This window comes from Lepidochelys kempii, chromosome 12 (assembly GCF_965140285.1).
Source record: "Lepidochelys kempii isolate rLepKem1 chromosome 12, rLepKem1.hap1, whole genome shotgun sequence".
NCBI lineage: Eukaryota > Metazoa > Chordata > Testudines > Cheloniidae > Lepidochelys > Lepidochelys kempii.
In genome coordinates, this window is record NC_136391.1 from 39,251,092 (window position 1) to 39,270,877 (window position 19,786).

At 54.0% G+C, this 19,786-nt stretch overlaps 1 protein-coding gene across 2 annotated transcripts; it reads right to left on the reverse strand.

The window, feature by feature from the left end:
* Positions 1–1,704: 1,704 nt before the first annotated feature.
* Positions 1,705–5,877, reverse strand: CIDEC (cell death inducing DFFA like effector c). 2 transcript variants are annotated; one of them, XM_073308484.1, is made up of 6 exons: positions 5,805–5,877; positions 4,195–4,268; positions 3,712–3,853; positions 3,476–3,625; positions 2,598–2,782; positions 1,705–2,230 (listed from the first exon to the last, which is right to left on the reverse strand). In XM_073308484.1, exons 2-6 carry the CDS (start codon positions 4,245–4,247, stop codon positions 2,065–2,067), a joined length of 696 nt encoding a protein of 231 aa, XP_073164585.1. In that variant the 5' UTR covers positions 4,248–4,268; positions 5,805–5,877; the 3' UTR covers positions 1,705–2,064. The 2 variants fall into 2 exon arrangements, with proteins under 2 accessions (XP_073164585.1, XP_073164583.1); XM_073308482.1 differs by lacking the exon at positions 5,805–5,877 and having other exon boundaries at positions 4,195–4,446.
* Between the last annotated feature and the right edge of the window lie 13,909 nt (positions 5,878–19,786).

The following is a 19,786-nucleotide window of genomic DNA, read 5'->3' on the forward strand; positions in this document are numbered from 1 at the left end:
CTCCTTGTCCATGGCACCCTGCTGCTCAGTGTCCTCTGTGGAGAGGGGCAAGCTGAGGAGAGATATGGCTTCCCTAGAACAATGGGTGAGGGCCATTCTCTGACAATCCTTTGCTATTTTGTCCTAGGTGACAGTTTATCAAAATAGATTTTTTTAAAGCTGCTCCCTCCCCTATGCGTCAAATCTACTCAATGATTAGGTGGGGGAAGATGAGCCTTTGCATTTACAATGAGGGAAAGAGGCAGGTGTCTTCAGTCTATTTTCCACTGTGTACATCTAATGAAGTGAGCTATAGCTCACTAAAGCTTATGCTCAAATAAATGTTAGTCTCTACAGTGTCACAAGTACGCCTTTTCCACGCTAAATTGGCAAAACAGAGTTGCATGTCTGTCAATGAGGCCTCTATGCTCCTGTGCCTTTCCAAGGCAGGATGAGGCACCCACAACTCCAGCCATAAATTGTTTTGGAGTTGAAGTTGGAGGGAGAGAGGGTCTTCCTATCTTCAAGGAATTAGGAGTGACACCTGGTAACCTTCTCCTTGTGTTTGTTCATTGTGGAATTTCAGGGCTCTCCCAGCCCATAAGCTATGATACATGGGAGTATAATAGTTATGGATGGGTGCTGCAGTTGTCCCCAGACCCAGAGTTAGGGTAACCTGTTTGGATTTCTTTGAAGCTCTGGCTAGTCACAGCTAAAGCTGCCAGCCCCCCTTGATGCTGCACTGCTATTCCAGGCAGCAGAAGGAAGTGTTTTAAGATGCTCTTTAATCTAGTTCCACTCCCCCTAAGAGCTCCCCTCCCCTATGGTAGCACAGGATAGGGTTATGGGTCCTGCTAGAGGCAGAGCTCTGTTGATCACCTCCACGTTCTTCCTCATGGAGGCTTCAGCCCATGCCATAATCCAGCCCCATAGCAACACCCTGCAGAAGGTTCCACTAAGGCATCTTCATGCCTCTAGAGATAACATGGGAATCATTTGTTCAGGTAACCCACCCCACTGGGGCACTGCAGGCTACCAAAAGAGAAATTAAACTACAGCTTCTGCCATTGCTAACCCAAATTAGATACAGTGTAGCTACCGCCTCAGAGTGGGGAGGGTCTGTAGCACCTAGTGCTAGGAAGCCTTGTAGTGCAAGGGCATAGGGCTAGGATAAGGCTGCTGAACACTATTAGAGTTCCCCAGAGACATCTGGGCACCAGCCTATGCCCCATGCAGCTTCTGCCCCTCACACCTTCCCTCTCTGCACTCACCTTCCAGGAGAGGGGAGGGATTCACCTGGGCTGGTCCCTCTCCTGCTGCCTTGCACACAGACCTGGCTCAGGTTGCAGACTCCAGGGGCAGTGACTGCAGCTCCTGGATTCATGCACTGCTGGTCAGGTTAGCAGTGAAGTGCCCCGTCCCTGCCCTGTGTTGCTGAAGCCAGGATCTACTGTGCAGGCGAGAGGCAGCCCTTGTCACCTCAGAGCTTAATCTGCTTTGATGAGGAAGCAAGGGGAATGGCTTAACAAGCCCCAGGTCTCCCCCTGCCTGCTCACTTCAGAGCTTCCCTAAGCTCAGGAGGGCATTTTAGGTCTGGCTGAGGGGAGATCAGAGATCACAACCCCTGCATAGTGGTGGGATGGTGATGGGACAGGAGGCTGCAGACACCACAGAGATAGGGGTGTATGAACAAGCAGGAGTCTGGAGGCTTTAATAGACTATCTTTAATGTGAATAAATATATTTACAGGGAGTAGCAGACAGTGCCAAGGCTGAGTGAGTGCCATGAGGCAGCAACAAGACAGGTGAGAGCGAGGCCAGCTCAGGGTGTGGAAGGAAACTACTCCAGGTAAGTCAGCAGCTGCAGGCTGGCTTGAGCTGAAGCAGAGCAGATTCAGGCAGAAGGCAAAGAGGTCCTGGGCTTCCAGCACAGAGCCCAAGGGAGCCTGCCCTGGGGAGCTGGGGCCCTCCTAGCTGGTGCAGTGCTGACCTCCCACTCTCCACCTCACGCTCCCAGGCGGATGCGGCAATGGGAGAGGGATGTGGTGATCACAGTAGAGTCCAGGCGCTCGCAAGGGCAGAGACCTCACTGAAGCATTTTCCTGCAGTGAAGGGGCTGGAGGCTCCGCAGAGATGAAGCCTCTTCTTTCTGCTCCTCTGTAGCATCCAGCAGCTGGTGCATGTAGCAAGAGGTGCCGAGCAGCACATGGCCTGTGGCCTGCATGGTGAAGAGGGTCCAGCGCAGGGCTTCCCTGGGGCAGGAGGAGAGCACTGTTAGGGTCAGAAGATGAGCCGAGTGGCAGGCTAGAGGTAGTGAGCTGTACAAGAGGCCGGCACCTGCCTGGAGAACACCCTGCTCCACCCTCCAGCATGAGGCAGCTGAGATGGAATCATGGGTTTAATCCCTTTGTGTAGCACCTGCCCCCAAGACCCAGTAGCTCCCAGAATGGTGTGTGGTGGTGGGGGGGGTCATCTGGACATGCCAGGCTGGTAGAGGGGGCTCAGATCTGGGCAGCCCAGCCCTTAGACTCTGGTTGGTAGTGTGGCTCTGACTTTCCCAGCACCCCAGCTTAGGTCGCAGGGATCTCTCCCTCCCTGCTACATCTGCCCAGCACTCACTTCATGAGCCTCTTTGCCCCATAGCACCGCAGGTCATAGGACATGCTGTATGTGCCATAGAGTGTGGCCTTGACATTCAAGCAGCCCAAGTCCTGGGGGTTGGTCTTGTACAGGTCAAAAGTCACACAGGCCACATCAATCCTCCGGCGGGGCTTGCGGGAGAGAGACAGCTGGTACCCTGCCACCTGCAAGAGACCAGCCCAGTGTCAGGAAGCAGCAGCCACCACCTCCCCTATATGAGCACCACTGGAACTCCCTGTTGGACAGTCCCAGCTCTGGCCTCATGGACCTTTGCAGGGCTAGCAGTGAGTCAGGAGGCCATCGGCCAGTGCACCCCATGCAGGGGCCAGGCCAACATGGAGCTGTAGGGAGAAGCAGGGAGCAGTTGGCTGCCCAGGACCCATCTGGCAGGGCAGGAAGGCTGTACCTGGACCCTTCCCATAGAGGGCCTATCTTCCCCAGACTGCCCACACTTGTCTCAATGAGGGGAAGGGCAGAGCACCCTGGGAAAGGTGCCCAGGAGATGGAACTAAGCCCTGATCCACGCACTGATGGAATGGCACCTCACTGGGGCCCTTCTTAGCACCCATACTCCTGGCTTATCGTGTGGGATGCACAGTGGTAGGCTGGGCAGACTAGACTATCTCTGGGCACCCCAGAAGATCAGGTCCCTGGTACAGGGATGTGGGAGGGTCCCTAATGCCTGGCAGACAGGATCCAGCCCCCCTTCCTAGTACAAGGCACTGCAGGTCAGTGGACTGTGATAGCCCAGGCCTGGCTCCATCCCAAGGAGCCTGGTCCAGCATTGGGGGAGTGACCTCAAGACCCTGACTCCCTGGATCAGTGGGGGGAGGTCATGCCAGGGTCCCATTGCTCACCTTGGCTGCACGCCACGTCTGCCCACTGCCTAGTACCATGAACACTGTGCCCTCCTCCAGCGTCTGGAAGAACTCTTCTGTCTCCACACTGGTGCCATCCTCATCCAGGACCAGTGAGATGGTGCCCACCATCAGCAGCGTGGCACGGATCTGGAAGGCGAGGCCACCGGTGAGGAGAGGCCAGAGAGACAGGCAGGACAGGACACCCCCAGGACCAGCTCCCCGCCCATGCTCACCTTGTCAAGCAGGTCCCTCAGGCTCTCTGCCACAAGGCCCTTGCGGATGCTACGGTCCCAGTTGCAGATGCGATAGGGCCGGGCCCTGGGGACAGGACTGGACAGCAGCTGCTGGGTCATGGAGGCACTGACAGAAACACACCTGGGACAGAGGGAGGGATCAGGAAGGGATCTGCCCCACCAGCCCTCCCCAGCTAAGCAGGGACCACCACACCCCACAAGAGAGATCAGCCACCCACTCAAAGCAGAGGAAGAGGAGCCAGTTGAGGACTCTCTACCCCTGTGGCTAGACTAGCCACATCCCCCACAGTGACACAGGGATCATGGAGTGACAGCACAGGGCCAGTAAGCTCAGCCTGTAATCAGCCATGGGACCTGCCCCTTCCCTCTGCACTCCAGCCCTACAGTGAGTCCCCAGGCTTTCAGCCAGCTGTCCCACCCAGGGCTCACCCTGGGGGAGTGTCTCAGCCCACTGACACTTACCTGGAGAGGGAACTTGGGGACAGCAGGCCTAGCGACTTCTTGGCATAGTCCATCTTGGTGATCAGCAGTCTGGTCTGTAGAAAGGGGATTTGCTCAGTACCAAGGCTGTGGCTCCCACCACCCGCTCTGCCCCTTCCAGCACAGCCCCCACGCACTGCCAGGAACCCACTCAGCCTCTTGGGCACCACTCTGGGCATCATCACACCCACCAGCTACCACATCTAGGCTAGAGACACCCAATGTGACGGGACCTTTAATCCTTCACTGACCTGCCCCCCAAATCAGCATCACCCCCTCCAGATAGCCTCACTCCCCCCCAGCACAGACCCCCCCCTTCTCAAGGTCAGCCTCAGCTACCCCTCTGCACCCCAGAACCTTGTGCTTCGGCTGTCCCATAGCCAGGCAGCCTCCTCCAGAGAGGGCTCTGCCTATGGTCCTCACCACACCCTGACCCATAAGGGCCCCAGTGCAGGAAATGCTGAGCCACGCCCTTTGGCCAGGGAAGGGCTGGGGACAGGCTGCTCTTAGGACACAGGCTGCCTGCCAGCTCAGCTGTTGCACAAGGCAGCACGTGGGAAAGCCACTCAGCAGCACAGGGAGCCAAGGTCCCCGGTCACTCCCAGCTCACACTGCTTTCCCCTTGCAGGGGAACTGCTTTCATTAACACCCTACCTCCCCCAGCAGCATGTTGACCCCACTAGCCCCCCAGCACCTGCTGCAGGGCTGCCCTGGGCCTAGCACTCACATTGTCCCCCCCACCTGTACTCAGCTGGGGCTGCCCTTTGCCCCAGGCCACCCCCTCCCCAGACACCAAAGGCTGCCATCTCTTCCAGGGAGCAGGAGGGACCCCCAGGAAGTGCCACCCCCACCCAAGGCCATGCTCTTTTAGTATAGACCCCTGTACTCCTGGCCATAAAGAATCTGCTCACCCCTCCTGAGTCCCCCCACAGCAGCAGAGACCATCCTCCTCCCCCCACCCCCAAACACCCCAGCCCTCAAGCAAGCAGGGCCACCACCAAGGAACCCTCCTCCCACACCTTGGGTGGGGGGGGAGATATCCAGGAACATGCAGCTAAGTGGGAGTAGAAGAGGAATCCTCCCCATATGGGCCACACTTAAGGCAGGGTGTCTGGTGGGGACCCTCCCCCCATGTCTTACCAGAGACCACCACAGCCCTCCCCAACATGGACCAGGAAAATTATTCAGGACTGGGGCTTTTCAGCAGTTTAGTGCTGTGGAGGAGCTGGAGGCAGAGCAGCCAGCACCCCTCAAGCAGCCACCTCCAGCTTCCTGGATTCACCCTCAAATTGCTGCCCTACTCCCATCTTCAGGTCATCCATCCTGCTGCCCCTTACAGCTGGGCCTCCCTCAGACACAGGGCTAGGGAGAGGCTGCCAGGGGCCTCAGCTCTCCCCCAGAGAGATTAGAGATAGCAAGCTACTCATTAGTGCTATAGGAGCAGACATCAGTAATTGCCCTGCAAAGGGGCAAAGCACCCTTTGCCCCACTCTGGGGTGGGCAGAGCCCCACACCTTCAGCCTCTGCCCTTTCTCCCCCACATCATCCATCTAGCAAGAAGCACAAACCCACAGCCAAAACAGGCACCTTACCTGGAACAGACACTTGCTACCCAGCCAGAAAACCTCTACAGCTTTACTGCCTCTGGCTCAGCTTATATCCTGACCACAACCAAACTCCTCCCTCACCCCCTGCCTCGTTAGCCAATCCCCACGCAGACAGGCAGGGGGGCGGACCTGCAGCCTCTGCCTTGCAGGCTCCTGGGAGCCCCGGGCATTTCCAGGAGGGGTGCCAATGATGGAATTCCCTCTGGGCGAGGAATCCCTCTGCCCACCACCTGCACCCCACAGGCACTGAGTGGGGTGGGCAGCTTGTGCCATTGTTTCTGCGCCTTGTCAGTGTGCCGCCCTGCACCTGACCGTTCCCGGGCACCTCAGTCCCCAGGCTGAGCGCCCTGTTCTGTCGCCCTGGGAGGGGCCTTGGTGGGCTGCACCTAGCGCTGGCTCTAGCCTATTGGGGGTCCTAAGTAAGCAGGAACATTTTGGGGGGCCCACCCACATACAACACATACTAATAATTAATAGGGGGCCCCTTGAGCTGCTCAGGGCCCTCAGAATAGCTTAGTCTGTTTATGCCTAGCACCAGCTCTGGCTGCCCCCTGCGGCCCCGTGTGACTCTCCACCAGCAGGGCCAGAGAGCATCAGATCTTTTACTTTGCCCCTTATCATCTCAGTAGCAGAAGGGCACAGATGCTTCAGACGTGCCCCGTAGTTAAAGCTCACTGAGATCTAGTGCAGGGGGCTAGGCGAGAAGAGAGACTACTGGTCATTGTTTCCTATTATTCTTCATAACTGAGCATTTCTTCCTCAGCGGGGGCTGATCAATAATGACATTAGACCAAAGCGCATGATTAGGATTGAGGCTCGTGGGTATGTAGGAAACCACATTAGATTAAACTAAGTCTTCAAGTATTTTTCATTTTCTCCTCATGGTGTCCCTGCAGGGCCGTCCAGGTTTCTGGTGAAAGAGGAACCGTCGGGTCTAAACAATAACGGGGGCGAAACAATTATTAATCCCATAAAAAATCTTATTCAGATCTAGCCAATGAACAATATTGCAGTGAGTTTTAACTCTATGGGAAGTCTGTGACAGGCGGAGTTGAGGTGGTTTGTGTGTGCCTCAGACCTTAACAGGTTCAGATCACTTTTAAATTGAACCGTGTCTGAATTTCCTGGGTTTATAAGGCTTAGTTTGGGGAGAATTGCACCATCCCTGTCATATAAATTGCTGAGGTGTACACGCACCCATAACTCCATCTTAACATAGGGCTTGTCTGGGAATTTAATACAGTGTGGTAAGCATGCATGGGGCTTTATAGACAAATATGACACAGTCCCTGCCCCAAAGCCCTTTGAGCTAACGACCTGATCCTTCAGGCAGGCTGGGTCTTGGAGCTTGCCAGTCGCCCCCTCCTCTCGCTCACATCTGCACGGACTGTCCTCGGGCAGCTTGGCTGCAACAAGTGATGCTGGAGTTTCCCCTCCACGCAGGGCAGGCGCGAGCAACCAGCATGTGCTTCTGCTGTGCAGAGTGCAGCAGCGATTCTGGGTTCCACTGGGCTTGGGACAGACAGGGCCAGCTGGAAGGGACCCTCCGGGCAGCCACGGCCAGGGCAAAAGGCTCCGGCGGCGGGTTCGTGTCGTGGTGGGTCGGCCGGGGCAGCAAACCAGACCTGGGAGAGGTGGCTCGGACCCGGAGCAAGCAGCTGCCCTTAGTTGGAAGCTGTCTGAGGACTCCACCATCTGGCTGTTGGTGATGCCTGGGAGCCGGCAGCTCCAAAGTCACAGGCCCTGCTTTGCCATTGCCTAGCCATTGGCCCCGATCCTCAGAGGTGTTTAGGCTCCTTGAAATCAGAGGACGTTAGGAGCTGAAGTATCTTTGAGGAGCCGGGCGATCCACTCTCTGTCTCATTTCCCCCGTTGCTGAAAGAGGGCTAGCGTCCACCTGACCACTGTGAGGGCTAAGGACTATCAGCAGGGCAGCGCCTGATTCCCCTTGAGCACCCATCGCCACATCATTGCCAACAACCCTCCACCGCAGCCTCTTGTACCGAGTGGGCCCCGGTGCGAATCGCTGGCCTGGCAGCTAATGTCATTCCCTGCCCATGGTGCCCTCAGCCGAACAGCTTGAGGTCTTGGGGGCTGTGGACACGTGAGTATTAAAGGGGATTTTCGCTAATGCTCCTGATTGTGCAGCACATTGCAGCTGCTTTGTGCCTGGGGCTATTTCCGTAGAGGAGGAAAGCTCTGCAGTAGAGCTGGGAGGCTGCCATGGGGAGAGAGAAGCTCCCTCCTTCTGTCTCAGCTGTCAGCGGTAAGAAGGTGAGGAGATGCTTAAGCAATCAGCAACTATTATGGGCAACTGCACCTTGGGTTAAATCAACCTCTGAAGAGAGGAAAATAATAGATGGCTTTGTTATTTCCAGGCGAGGCAAAGAGTGGTCAAGGGGCCTAGCGGTTAGTGCTTTTGGCCCATCCACCTCTTTGAAAAGCAGCTCCCAGAGGTTTCAGTTGCTGCAGCGGGGGCTGGCAGGGAGTGGGGAAGGCTTGTGTGAGGAGAGAAGGGAAGGAGCTCCTGTGGAGGGGAAGGGTTTGAGGCACAGGCACAGGGAGAAAGGGTTCAGACTGAGTTGCCAGGCAGGCCGGGAGAAAGGGAGCTGCGGCCGGGAGCCTGAAGGCTCAAAGGAATCCTTTCACCACAGGGCACCGTGGTAGTGAGAGGTGCTAGTATCCAACCTCTGGTGCCCCCTCACCTCGCCAGGTGACGGTGCAATAGGACAGCCTGATTCTCAGAGTGCAAATGCCTGTGCAAAACATACCCTTAGTTTGCAAACCCAGACCCAGGAACGACAGGGGGCAAGTGAATAAGGAGCTGTATCGACGTGGGCAGCTCCCCAGGCTGCATGCGTCGCACGCGGGGGGGAACTGTGCAAACAAACCAGGCCTGCCGCTGAGCGCCCGAAAACCAGGCCCCAGGAGAGCTGTTGTATGGCAGAGGAAAAGCAGGGGCTGGCCAGAGGTGACCGAAAAGCAGCTTCCATTGCTCCCAGAAGGCTCCGCACACAGCATTGGCCAGGCCTCTGCTGGCACCTGAGCAGCGTTGCCATGCCAGTGGGTGCTGCCATGTGGCGTAGCTATTTCAGTCGTGGCCCAGGGACTGGAAACCCGCTCGCCTCAGGACTGGGGCCCGAATCCACAACGGTATTTAGGCTCCTAACTTCCCTTTGTTTCAGTGGGAGCTAAACACCTAAATAGCCTTGGGGATCTAGGCCTCAGTGCTTCAGGTTCCCTGGTAATTCACCCCCTGTGGGGTCCTTCAAAAGGAAGAGCTGGCCCTGGCCTCAGACATCAGCGTGCCCAGCCAGGCCAGCCGTCGTTCAGTGCTGCACAAGAGCTCGTCTCATTGATGTGGCTGGCTAATTACTGCCCCAGTCACAGGTAGCTGCAGTAGCCCCTTGCTCCCTGGGCTCGTTATGCTTTCAGCCCAGGGAAGTGATGGGAGCAGGGCTGCATGACCACTCTGCCCATCCCATATTGCTACTGGGGGGGATGTCCTGACTGGGGGTAGGGAGTTCTGTTGGGGTCCTGGTATGGCAAAAAGGGTGACAACATGGAAAAGTCTGAAAAGCACTGTCCTAGCATTGGGCTGGCCCTTTAAGGGATTTGGGTTCAGTCCCATCTGTGCCTTGTTATCCACTTCCAAGTAATGGGTTTGGGGCTGTGGTCAAGGGCAAGGTGACTAGGCATCATGTGATGGAAATACAGGGGGCTAGGAGACTGCAGCTATGTTTAGACAGATTGTCTGGGGGGGGGTGAGGTGCCCCTTTAGTGGGAGAAGCTGTCTAGGTCTGGAGGCCGAGAAGAGACCCCTGAGTAAGGAAGAGGATTTAAAGACCTGCTGAGATGAAGAATGTGTGAGTTTGTATTATGTTGATTTGGATTAATTAAGAGGGGGGTACTGAACTGGGTTTGGGGCCTAGAGGGCTGGTATGAGCTGGAGGATTAGGAAAACTTGACCCCAAGAAGGGACTATGTGAACTGTTGTTAAACTGAGTTCTTAAAAGGGGGTGGGGAGAGTAGGAACACAAGCAGGGTACTTTGGAGGCATCTCTGGCCATGATGGGGTGTTTGGAGGTCAATCAGTGACCACTCCATTGCAGTGAGGAAGGGGAGACTAGCAGGCTGGGGCCTCAAGTTGTGGAGTTGCTGTGTTGTGTAATGCCTTGCTGTGGAATCAGGTATTTGCTGTCAGGGCTGTTGCCCGTCTCTTCCCAGCCCAGGCATGGGTTTCTCGTGGTCCCCTCTTCAAGAGGAAACACCTTGGGACATGTTAGGATAAAGATATTCAGGCCTGTCTGCAAAGGCCTGTTCTTTAAGAATTTAGGTGTATTCTTATCACTTGGCTAGTTCTAGAGGTATAAAAGAAGAATCAAAATCACTGTCTGCTGGTGTAAGGGCCTTCTCTTACTGTGACAGTCTGAGGCCCTGTTCTTAGGCTAAGGCCTTTGGCTAAGCAGCAGAGGCAGCCATAAGCTAGGAAGCGAACAGTCACATCCTCACATTCCAAACCAGTCACGTTGAAATAAGGTACTATTGGGCTGTTAGGCACTATCAGGACAGGATTGTATTCCTATCACCTCCAGAGAAAGGGAAGTGCCTAGAAAATGTAAAAGGAAACTTAGTTTGATAGCATCCTGTCTGTCACTTATCAATAGCTGGGATGTGAAATCCTCACTTCTGTATTGTTTTGTCATTATAGTTCCCACTTTGCTGTTGTTTGTCTGTATAATCTCTGTCTGGTTCTGTGATTGTTCCTGTCTGCTGTATAATTAATTTTGCTGGGTGTAAACTAATTAAGGTGGTGGGATATAACTGGGTACATAATCATGTTACAATATGTTAGGATTGGTTAGTTAAATTTCAGGAACATGATTGGTTAAGGTATAGCGAAGCAGAACTCAAGTTTTACTATATAGTCTGCAGGTTTCAGAGTAACAGCCGTGTTAGTCTGTATTCGCAAAAAGAAAAGGAGTACTTGTGGCACCTTAGAGACTAACCAATTTATTAGAGCATAAGCTTTCGTGAGCTACAGCTCACTTCCTCAGATGCAGTCAATCAGGAAGTAGGGGGGTGGGCATGTGGGTGAGGGAAATGGGAACAGGGAATGGGGGTAAGAAAATTGGAATCACATTTTGCTAAAGGGGGAAATGGGAACAGGGAATGGGAGTAAGGAAGTTGGAATCATGTTTGGCTAAGGGCAGGAATGGGAACAGGGACACAGGTGTAAGGCTCTGTGGTGTCAGAGCTGGGAAGGAGGATACTAAGGAAGGAAACTGGAATCATGCTTGCTGGAAGTTCACCCTAATAAACATCGAATTGTTTGCACCTTTGCACTTCGGGTATTGTTGCTCTCTGTTCATGCGAGAAGGACCAGGGAAGTAAGTGGGTGAAGGAATAAGCCCCCTAACAGGACAGTGGGCTCAGGGCTGGTTAAAGTCCAGCGTAACCAGTCGGACCATATTTCTTTGGGGCAGTGAAGCAGGGAAGATCCTGAGCAGCAGACCAAAGACACCAGCTGTTGATCTGGTGAAGTGATCTGATGAAGTGAGCTGTAGCTCACGAAAGCTTATGCTCTAATAAATTGGCTAGTCTCTAAGGTGCCACAAGTACTCCTTTTCTTTTTGCGAATACAGACTAACACGGCTGTTACTCTGAAACCAGCTGTTGATACTAGTCTTCAAAACACACTGCAGGCTGGATGGGCTTGGGGAAGACTCAGAGGCATGCTGGAGGCCTTGGGCTTTCATGCTTTTGTAGCAGGGGTATCCTGTCTAGCTGCAGGACCAGCCACGGTGAAAGGAAGGCTGCTGAAGGAGAGCGAGAATCTGTTATTTGGAAGAGATGCCCTTGTGTTGGAGGGGGACTGTAGACCAAGAATCTGCCCTGAGCCATTGCCCTGCCCTGGTGAGGAAATACAGGCAGGGAAGCATATGCAGATGTGCTTCTCACGTTGTCCAGTGTGGAGTAACTGTCTAAACCCCTGTGCAAAATCTGTGTCTGCTTTCACTGTCACGAGCCCCTGAAGAGAGGCACTGCACATCCTGAGTGCTCATATGGCTGGAGTTCTGGAAAAGCCCTCAGGCAGTCGGAGGGGGCCGTGCTAGTCCCAGAGCTAGGCAGTTAGGCTGCAGGTCTCCGCCAGTTACGTAGTCGAGGGTAAACTCGGGCAAACCATTCCCCCACTTCTCGTCTGGGGAATATGGAGCCTAGTTTAGGGTAGTGTGACCTAGTCACACCCTGCACGCTACTGCACTAATATCTGTACAGAGTGTGCCTTGTGAGGTATCATGAACACTAATAACACACTAGTTATCCCTGTAAAATGCATGTGTTAATGGTATATGGGAAGTTATGGGCTCCCTTGGTTTGATGTTTCTGAACAGCCTAGCCTAGGTGAAGGTGATGAACGAGTCTGCCCCAGACAGAGGAATGTGGGTTCACCTCCATTTACATATAATGGTTAACCAAAGCCATGGAGCTAAACAACCGGGGCTTATCCTGCTCCTGAGCTTGACAGCGAATTAACAGGACTCCTGCACCGCAGAGAGACACCGGAGACTGAATCCCCCAGAGTCCTTCCTGCCTTGTAAGACAAAAACAATCCTTTGGGGCATGTGAGTAACAGAGAGAGAATCCATCTTTATCTGTCACCTTAGGAGGTGAAGAAATAGTCTTTAGTCCAGATGGTATCTTGCTAGATTAACCTTTAGACTTTTAGATGAATCTTCACTTTTATTTGCTTGTAACAATCTCTGTCTTTATCTCTCTTCTATTTTTTTAAAAATAAATTGTTTGGCTTTTCATTACACAGCACTGATTTATAAGTTCATTAAAGCACCAGCATCTAGAAAGCTAGCAGTTTGCAGTGTGTTCTGCCTCTGTAAAGGCAGCAAACCTAACTCTTTCTCTGTGAGGGTCCAGTGAGAGGGACTGGTCCCCGCAGTAGGGTGATTTTCGGGGGAGGGCAGATTTGGGCTGGAAGGGTAAGAACATAATGGCCATACTGGGTCAGACCAATGGTCCATCTAGCCCAGTATCCTGTCTACAGACAGTGGCCAATGCCAGGTGCCCCAGAGGGAATGAACAGAACTGGCAATTATTAAGTGATCCATCCCCAGTCATCCACTCCCTGCTTCTGGCAGTCAGAGGCTAGGGACACTCAGAGCATGGGGTTGCATTCCTGACCATCTTGGCTAATAGCAATTGATGGACCTATCCTCCATGAACTTATCTGATTTTTTTCTTGAACCCCATTATAGTTTTAGCCTTCACTATATACCCTGGCAATGAGTTCCACAGGTTGATTGTGTGCATTATGTGAAGAGGTACTTCCTTATGTGTTTTAAACCTGCTGTCTATTAATTTCATCAGATGACCCCTGGTTCTCGTGTTATGTGAAGGGGTAAATAATGATTCCTTATTCACTTTCTCCACCCCAGGCATGATTTTATAGAACTCTGTCATCCCCCTTTACTCCTCTCTTTTCAAAGCGGGACTGTCCCACTCTTTTTAATCTCTCAAGAGACCTGGGTTCTATTCCCTATTCTGCCACTGTCTAGCTTATAGAAGTCGCTTCACCACCCTGTACCTCAGTTTCCCCATCTGTAAAATGGGACTAATGCTACTGACCACCTTTGTAAACAGCCTAAGGAGTGCCCAGCCACGGGAACAATTACACTGTGTCTCACAGCCCTGGACTGTGGTGTTAACCCAGCCCTATTTCATGCAAAGGCTGGGTGAGAATGCAGGGCAGCTCTCTGTGTCTGAGACATGTCACATTCACAATCCACACTCAGACCTGAGAAACTGGAGCTAAAAAATACCTACTAGGTTCCATCCGGTCCAGAGTCCCAGTACAGTATTGTTGTCAAGTTTAGTCTTAAAATCTGCCAAGCCCGAGGACTCCCACCCCTTCCCTTGCGTGACTGTTGCACCGAACAGCCGCCTGTTGGGGGTAAGACTTCCAAATTCTCAGCAGTTTAACAAACCTTCCTGCTCTGCCTCGACAGCAAAACCATGAGCTCATCAACAGAACACTCGTCTGCCCGATTCTTTACAAGTATTAACTGATTCGCCCTCCAATCCCTCTCAGGATGGAGCTTGCCTCATCTTGCAGGTGAGGCAGAGAGAAGTTAAGGGACTTCTCTGAGACCATAGAGGGGAGCCAGTTGTCTGAGCAGGGATTAAGCTTCAGGGGTTCCCAACTCTCAGTCCTGGCTTATTTCACTAGCCCTTACCTCTTTGCATGGCTTCTGCAGGGCATTTCCCCCAGTCTCTGTCAGCTGTTCATAATTTGAGGGTTTTTGTCTTTCTATTAAAATATAAACTGAGCCCTAGCAAGCTCATTGCATGTTACTATGGGAAGCTAAGTAGGTTAGAAATCATGGTTCTGGGATGCAGAGACCCACCAGCCACGCAAAGCACCAGCTAAGAGTTTTGCTCAGAAAGACAGTGCTTTCCTTCAACAAAAGAGCCGCAACATACAGACAAGGGGTGCACTTATATGCCTGAAAGATACAATCTGTTGACCTGTAGCTTACGAAAGCTTATGCTCAAATGAATGTGTTAGTCTCTAAGGTGCCACTAGTACTCCTTTTCTTTTTGCGAATACAGACTAACACGGCTGCTACTCTGAATCCAAATATGTGTGTCTCAAGAGCATTACTGCTGTTGTGAAAACGAAGGAAATTTGTTGCATATGCCGTTCGGTAAGTGCATGGATGTAGGAGTATTTAAGTGCTGGGCTTTAGAGCTGTAACTGGTTTCAGAGGAACAGCCGTGTTAGTCTGTATTCGCAAAAAGAAAAGGAGTACTTGTGGCACCTTAGAGACTAACCAATTTATTTGAGCATGAGCTTTCGTGAGCTACAGCTCACTTGTATTTCTCACACTGTGTCGGGGAAGCTGCAATCCTGTTACACCGCCAGTATTGATGAAGACAGCAGAAAGGGATGAAAGAGCCAGTCATGCTTATTGCATGATTATTCTCAGCTCTATCCTACCGACAGCCTCCATTTCTCTGATAGCAAATGATTGTTTCCTTTAAAGCTGTGGGTAGGGTGAATCCAGCTCTCTTCTATGAGGGTTGAAGTCTGTCGGTTTTTTCTTTCATAACCCGCTATGAAGCCAGAAAAGGCTTCTCTGATGGCTTTCACCTCATCTGGCCCTCCAAAGCAGCCGGTGACCCATCACTGATTTTAAGCAACACTTGTTTTTTTGTTCTGTGTTTTGGTTTCTGATATAAACAACCTTCCCCCCCGAGGGTCTGCCTTGCTCCCTTCCTGGGGTTGCAGGTAGCTAGCCAAGATCGAGGGGTTCTCAAAGTGTCATCTTGGCAACAGCCGCAAAGGCGGTTGACCTGAAGCTAAGAGGAGAAAGGTTTAGATTAGGCAGCAGCAAGAAGTTGCTTTGGCCCTTGGAAGTGGCTGCATGTTTTTCCATTGAGTTCAGTGAGCTCCAGCCAAAGTCTCTTAAACGCAGCTGGGCGAAGAGAGAAGGCAGCCCTACTCCCTCCCTGGGGAGTGGTCACAGCCCAGGGTCAAGAGGAAGGTAGAGGCGATGCTACGGGGGGTGCAGCCTCAGACTACTTGACTCAAGTGGACTGCCCTGGCCTTACTGTCCCTAGGGTTTGATCCCAGGAGGTGCTGACAGATATCCATTGCCATTGACTGAGAACCCTGCAGTATCAGACCCTTGGTTTCTCTGATGATGGACCAAATCCAGTGAGCTTACACCAGGCTAACTTGGTGTGAGCTGGTGTGGGGAGGAGATTGCTATAGCTCTAGGGATTGGTACCAGCGGCGTATCTGCCCCTTGTGACTTGACGACGGGTAGCAGCAGATCTGCAGCCGCGGGGCCTCTGGAGCAGTGTTCAGTCACTGACTGTGCTTTCTCCTGACGACTGTGAAAACCCAACTCAACAGCATGTGGGTCAGGCTGCTCCACTGGACCCCCCTCCCCTTCTGGCTCCCTTCCAAGCTGCCAACTTCCAGCCTCCCCAGCGCCCACCCTGCAAAGGGAAGAGAAGCTGCCTGGGATCACATGCTGCCCCTTCCCCATCAAAATTGGCCAAAAGCCGCAGATCTGCACCCCCCCGCAGAGTCCTGCATGTGACGCTCCAGCTGCCTCCTTCCTAGCCTGAGCCCAGGCTGTACCCGCAGACCGGTGCCCTCAGACCGGTCGGAGCTGCGTGCACAGGCCTCAGGGCAGGAGCAGGCCCAAGCTGTTTGCTGCTTTTTCAAAAGGTCCAGAGAAGCCGTTAAAAGTGGGAGATGCAGCAAGAGAGGCCCCAGCTAGTGCAGGCACAAGCTGCCTGCGTGAGGGGGGCGGGGGGCTGCTGTGGGGAGCAGCTGTAGGGATAAGGGAAAATGAGCTGGGCAGAGAGACACCCCAAAGAAGGCTCCGAAAAGCCAGTCAGACTGTGGTAAGAGCAGGAAGAAGTGTTCTGGGGGGCAGGTCTCAGCTCGGGGCCGGGGCCTCTTGCGCCCAAAGCCACTTTGTATCCCTGAGTTGTCTCCGTTGGGTGCTTTGTGTAAGTCTAGCTGTTTCCCGGGCTCCCATCCCGTTCTCCCTGTCACCCCCATGCCCAGCCTCAGGGCCAGGAACTGCCGCCTTCTCATGCCACATCCTGTTTCCTCCCGCACCCCAACGCTTTCCTGATAGAGAACAGACAATACGTGGCCAGAGTGCCGGGATTTCCTCCTCCTGACCCTGCAGGAGCTGAGCGCTGCTGTCCAGCTCCGAGCACTTGTGCCTCTTTGGATGGGGGTAGGGAGTGACACATGCACCTACCTCCCCACCTCCTGGAGTAAGGTGCTGACTGGCCATAAATCAGTCACAAGTGTTAGGAGCTGAGCAGTCGGTCTCTTGGGGGCCCCCAGGATCTAGCTGGGCCCTAACGGGCAAAGATCCTGTCTTAGTGCAAACAGCCTTCCCAAGAGAGGGCCAAGGCTCCAGCAAGTGCGGGGCTGATCAGAACTGCATCAACCTCTTCCACGTGGGGGCAGCAGCTGCTCTCTGAGGCTCCCCCATCCCGCCCTGGGGCTCTGAGCAGCTCTGTTCTGTGGTCCAAAGGGTGCTGCTGGGATCGGTAGGTCGGCCTGCCCGCGGAGCGCTCGCCGGAGCGCTGACATCCCCTTCCCAGCGCTGCATCCTCACCTGTCAGCTGGCTACCCCACCGTTCCTGCCTGCCCAGCCAGGACGGCTCCGGCAAGCGTCCTCCAAGGATTGCGCTGAGGGCCTCTTGCGCTGCCTGGCAGTCAGCTCAAGCTGATGGAGAACAGCCGCCTGCAGGGGCTGGCCCCCCCTCCCTGACCATGCCACAGTGAAGGAATTCCTTGGTATTTATTCTGCTGTATATTCAGAGTAGCCCCCAGCGGCTGGGATTGCACACCTGGCCTCCCCCACTCCAGCTAGTGTGACAGCTCCAGACCGGGCTGGGGACCTGCTTCTGTTGGCAGCTGGGTGCGGTTTGTAATGAGCAGGGCTGGGGTGGGCCTGACCTCCCAGGAGGGGGTTCTTGACTCATCCATCCCTGCCCCGCCCCGGCCTGAGCAGAGGCAGCTGGCCTGGTGTGGCCTGCCCGAGCTCGGAGTAGGATTCAGTGAGGTGCTGGGGATCTGCAATCAAAATGCAGTGGCAAGGGAAAGCCCTTTCCCAACACTCTTCTTCCCCACCCCCAGCAATCGCTGCTGGGGCGAGCAAGTCTGATAGCTTCAGAGGGAGGATGGAGATGGAGGCTGGCTGCAGGAGCCGTGAAGGGCGCTGGGGCATTCGCTCTAGCTGCTGGATCCACTGGCTACCTCCCGAGTGCAGACCCCAGATCTCTACCCTCAGCCCCATGCACCCGGAGGGGCAAGGCAGGTAGGTCCTGCCCCCCTTCTTTCCCTAATGGTGTGGGCCTGGGCTTTCAGAAAGGCTGACTCTGGCCCCAGGAATCTTGCAGTGCTCTGAGTCTGGCGCTAAAGAGCCGTGTCTGGGACTCTGAAGCCAGGCTGCTGGAGTGTGGGTTTCCTGGAGTGTTGCCCGGTGGGTGGGCTGATGGCTGTGCCGGGTGCACAAGGGGGAGAGGAGCATAGGTGCTAGAACTAGGGAGGCTGCTGCACCCCCAGGCTTGAAGTGGTTTCCATTATATCCAGGGTTTGCAGTTTGGTTCATGGCTCGCAGCACCCCCACTGTACACATTGTTCCAGCCCCCCCTGGAAAGGAGGGGGCAGGGCTGAGTGGTCAGGATAAGGCCACACCCTGTGGCAGGTGGCTGTCAGGGCTGGAGCGGTGTGCAGGGCATGACCTGGGCTCTGCTGGGCCTCGGCAGCCTGTGCCAAACGGGCCGTTCAGCCTGGAGCATCATCTTCCCCCATAAAGTATCGGTTGGCCTGGAGTCTCACTAACCCTGTCCCGCATCCAGCTCGTTCAGCGGGGGGAGGGGTTGACCCTCCATCTTGGTGGCAGGTTGCTCAAATATCTGGCAATTAGCCTGGGTTGTGACTCTCCATCGCCTGTCAGATTAGTTTAGGTCCAGGCTCGGTGACACTAATTACTGCCGGAGGCCTCCGTTGCTGCTGCAGGAGCATTGGCGTGGCCTTCAGGGTTCATTAGCAATGCTGCAGACCCGGGGGGTGCAGAGAAACTGCCCAACAGCTGGGGGGAAGGGGCTGCCGGGTCAGGGGCATCCTCAGCCCAGGCTACCCTTGGCTTTAGGGGGCTCGATCTGTTACAGCTCCCTACAGAGCATATGAATCTGTTCCAGTCACAATGTCAGCGGCTTGGCTATCTAACTCAAGCTGTAGCAGCTCATGCTTCTAGCTCTGGAGGTCCCTGGCATGCCAGCCAAGAGGGCAGCTGTCCATCCCGTCCCCCCACCCCCCAATCACCAGGCCTGGGTTTCTCTTTGTTTTCTCAATTGCATTTAGTGCTGGGGAGGGAAGGGCTGGAAGATCATACTGGGAAGGTCCTAATGCCATCCCAGAAAGCAGTGGGATGCCCTCGCCTGCAGTAGCGAATTTGGCTGTTGTTCCCCTCCATCCTCGAGAGGATGGAGCTTGACAGTGAAAATTGTTAGGTGCAGAGAGACTGCTGTGTGAGGAGTGAGTGACAGGAGCAGGATTCCTGGGAAAGGGGACGGAGAAGGGATTGTGATAGCAGTATATCCAATAGTCCAGGGTAGGAGGAAGATCCCCACCATCCCCATCTCATAATACAAAGGCAAGGGCAAAAGTGTTTTCAGTGTGCTACCCCTCCTTCTCAACACAATGCACAATTAGCCAGTGGAACTCACTGTCACAAGTTCACACTCAGCCCACAAGGTTAGCAGCCTTTAGAGAAGGAGTTGACTGTGGTGAGGATAATGAGAGCGTGTATAGTTTTTTAGATGGGATTCAGAACAATGCAGAAGGTGTTTCATAGCTCTTCTGCTAGCAGGGAGGTAAGGAGGGGGAGACATTTTACCCTGGGGCAGATTATGCCATAATTGTCCATTGTTGGGTTTCTTGCGTCTCCCTCTACAGCAGCAGGGGTTGGGGCTGCATTGTACTGACTTGGGAGAGTAAAGGTGAGATCCTCAGCTGAGCTAAACTGTCAGCATGTGATTGACCTCCTCTGACCATTTTGACACGTTGTGACTCTGGCCCCAAGAATCTTGCCGTGCTCTGAGTCTGGCGCTAAAGGGGATGGCCTGTACTAGCTCCCAGGCAGCCACCTCTATGCCAGCTCCCTTTGTCAGAGCAGGGGGGGCCTCTCAGCCCCTGCTCTAAGGGAGTTCCTCAGATGAGCAGGAAGCTCCAAAAAAGGATGGAGGCAGTGCCGGTGCTAGGCATCAGCAGACTAGACAATTGCTTGGGGGGCCCCCTATTTGCTTATTATTAAGGCTACCAGTCAGTCATGGATTCCATGATTTTATGTGATCTCCTTGACTTCAGCCCTGGGCAGCAGGGCTTGGGCTTAGTGAGGGGGGGGCAA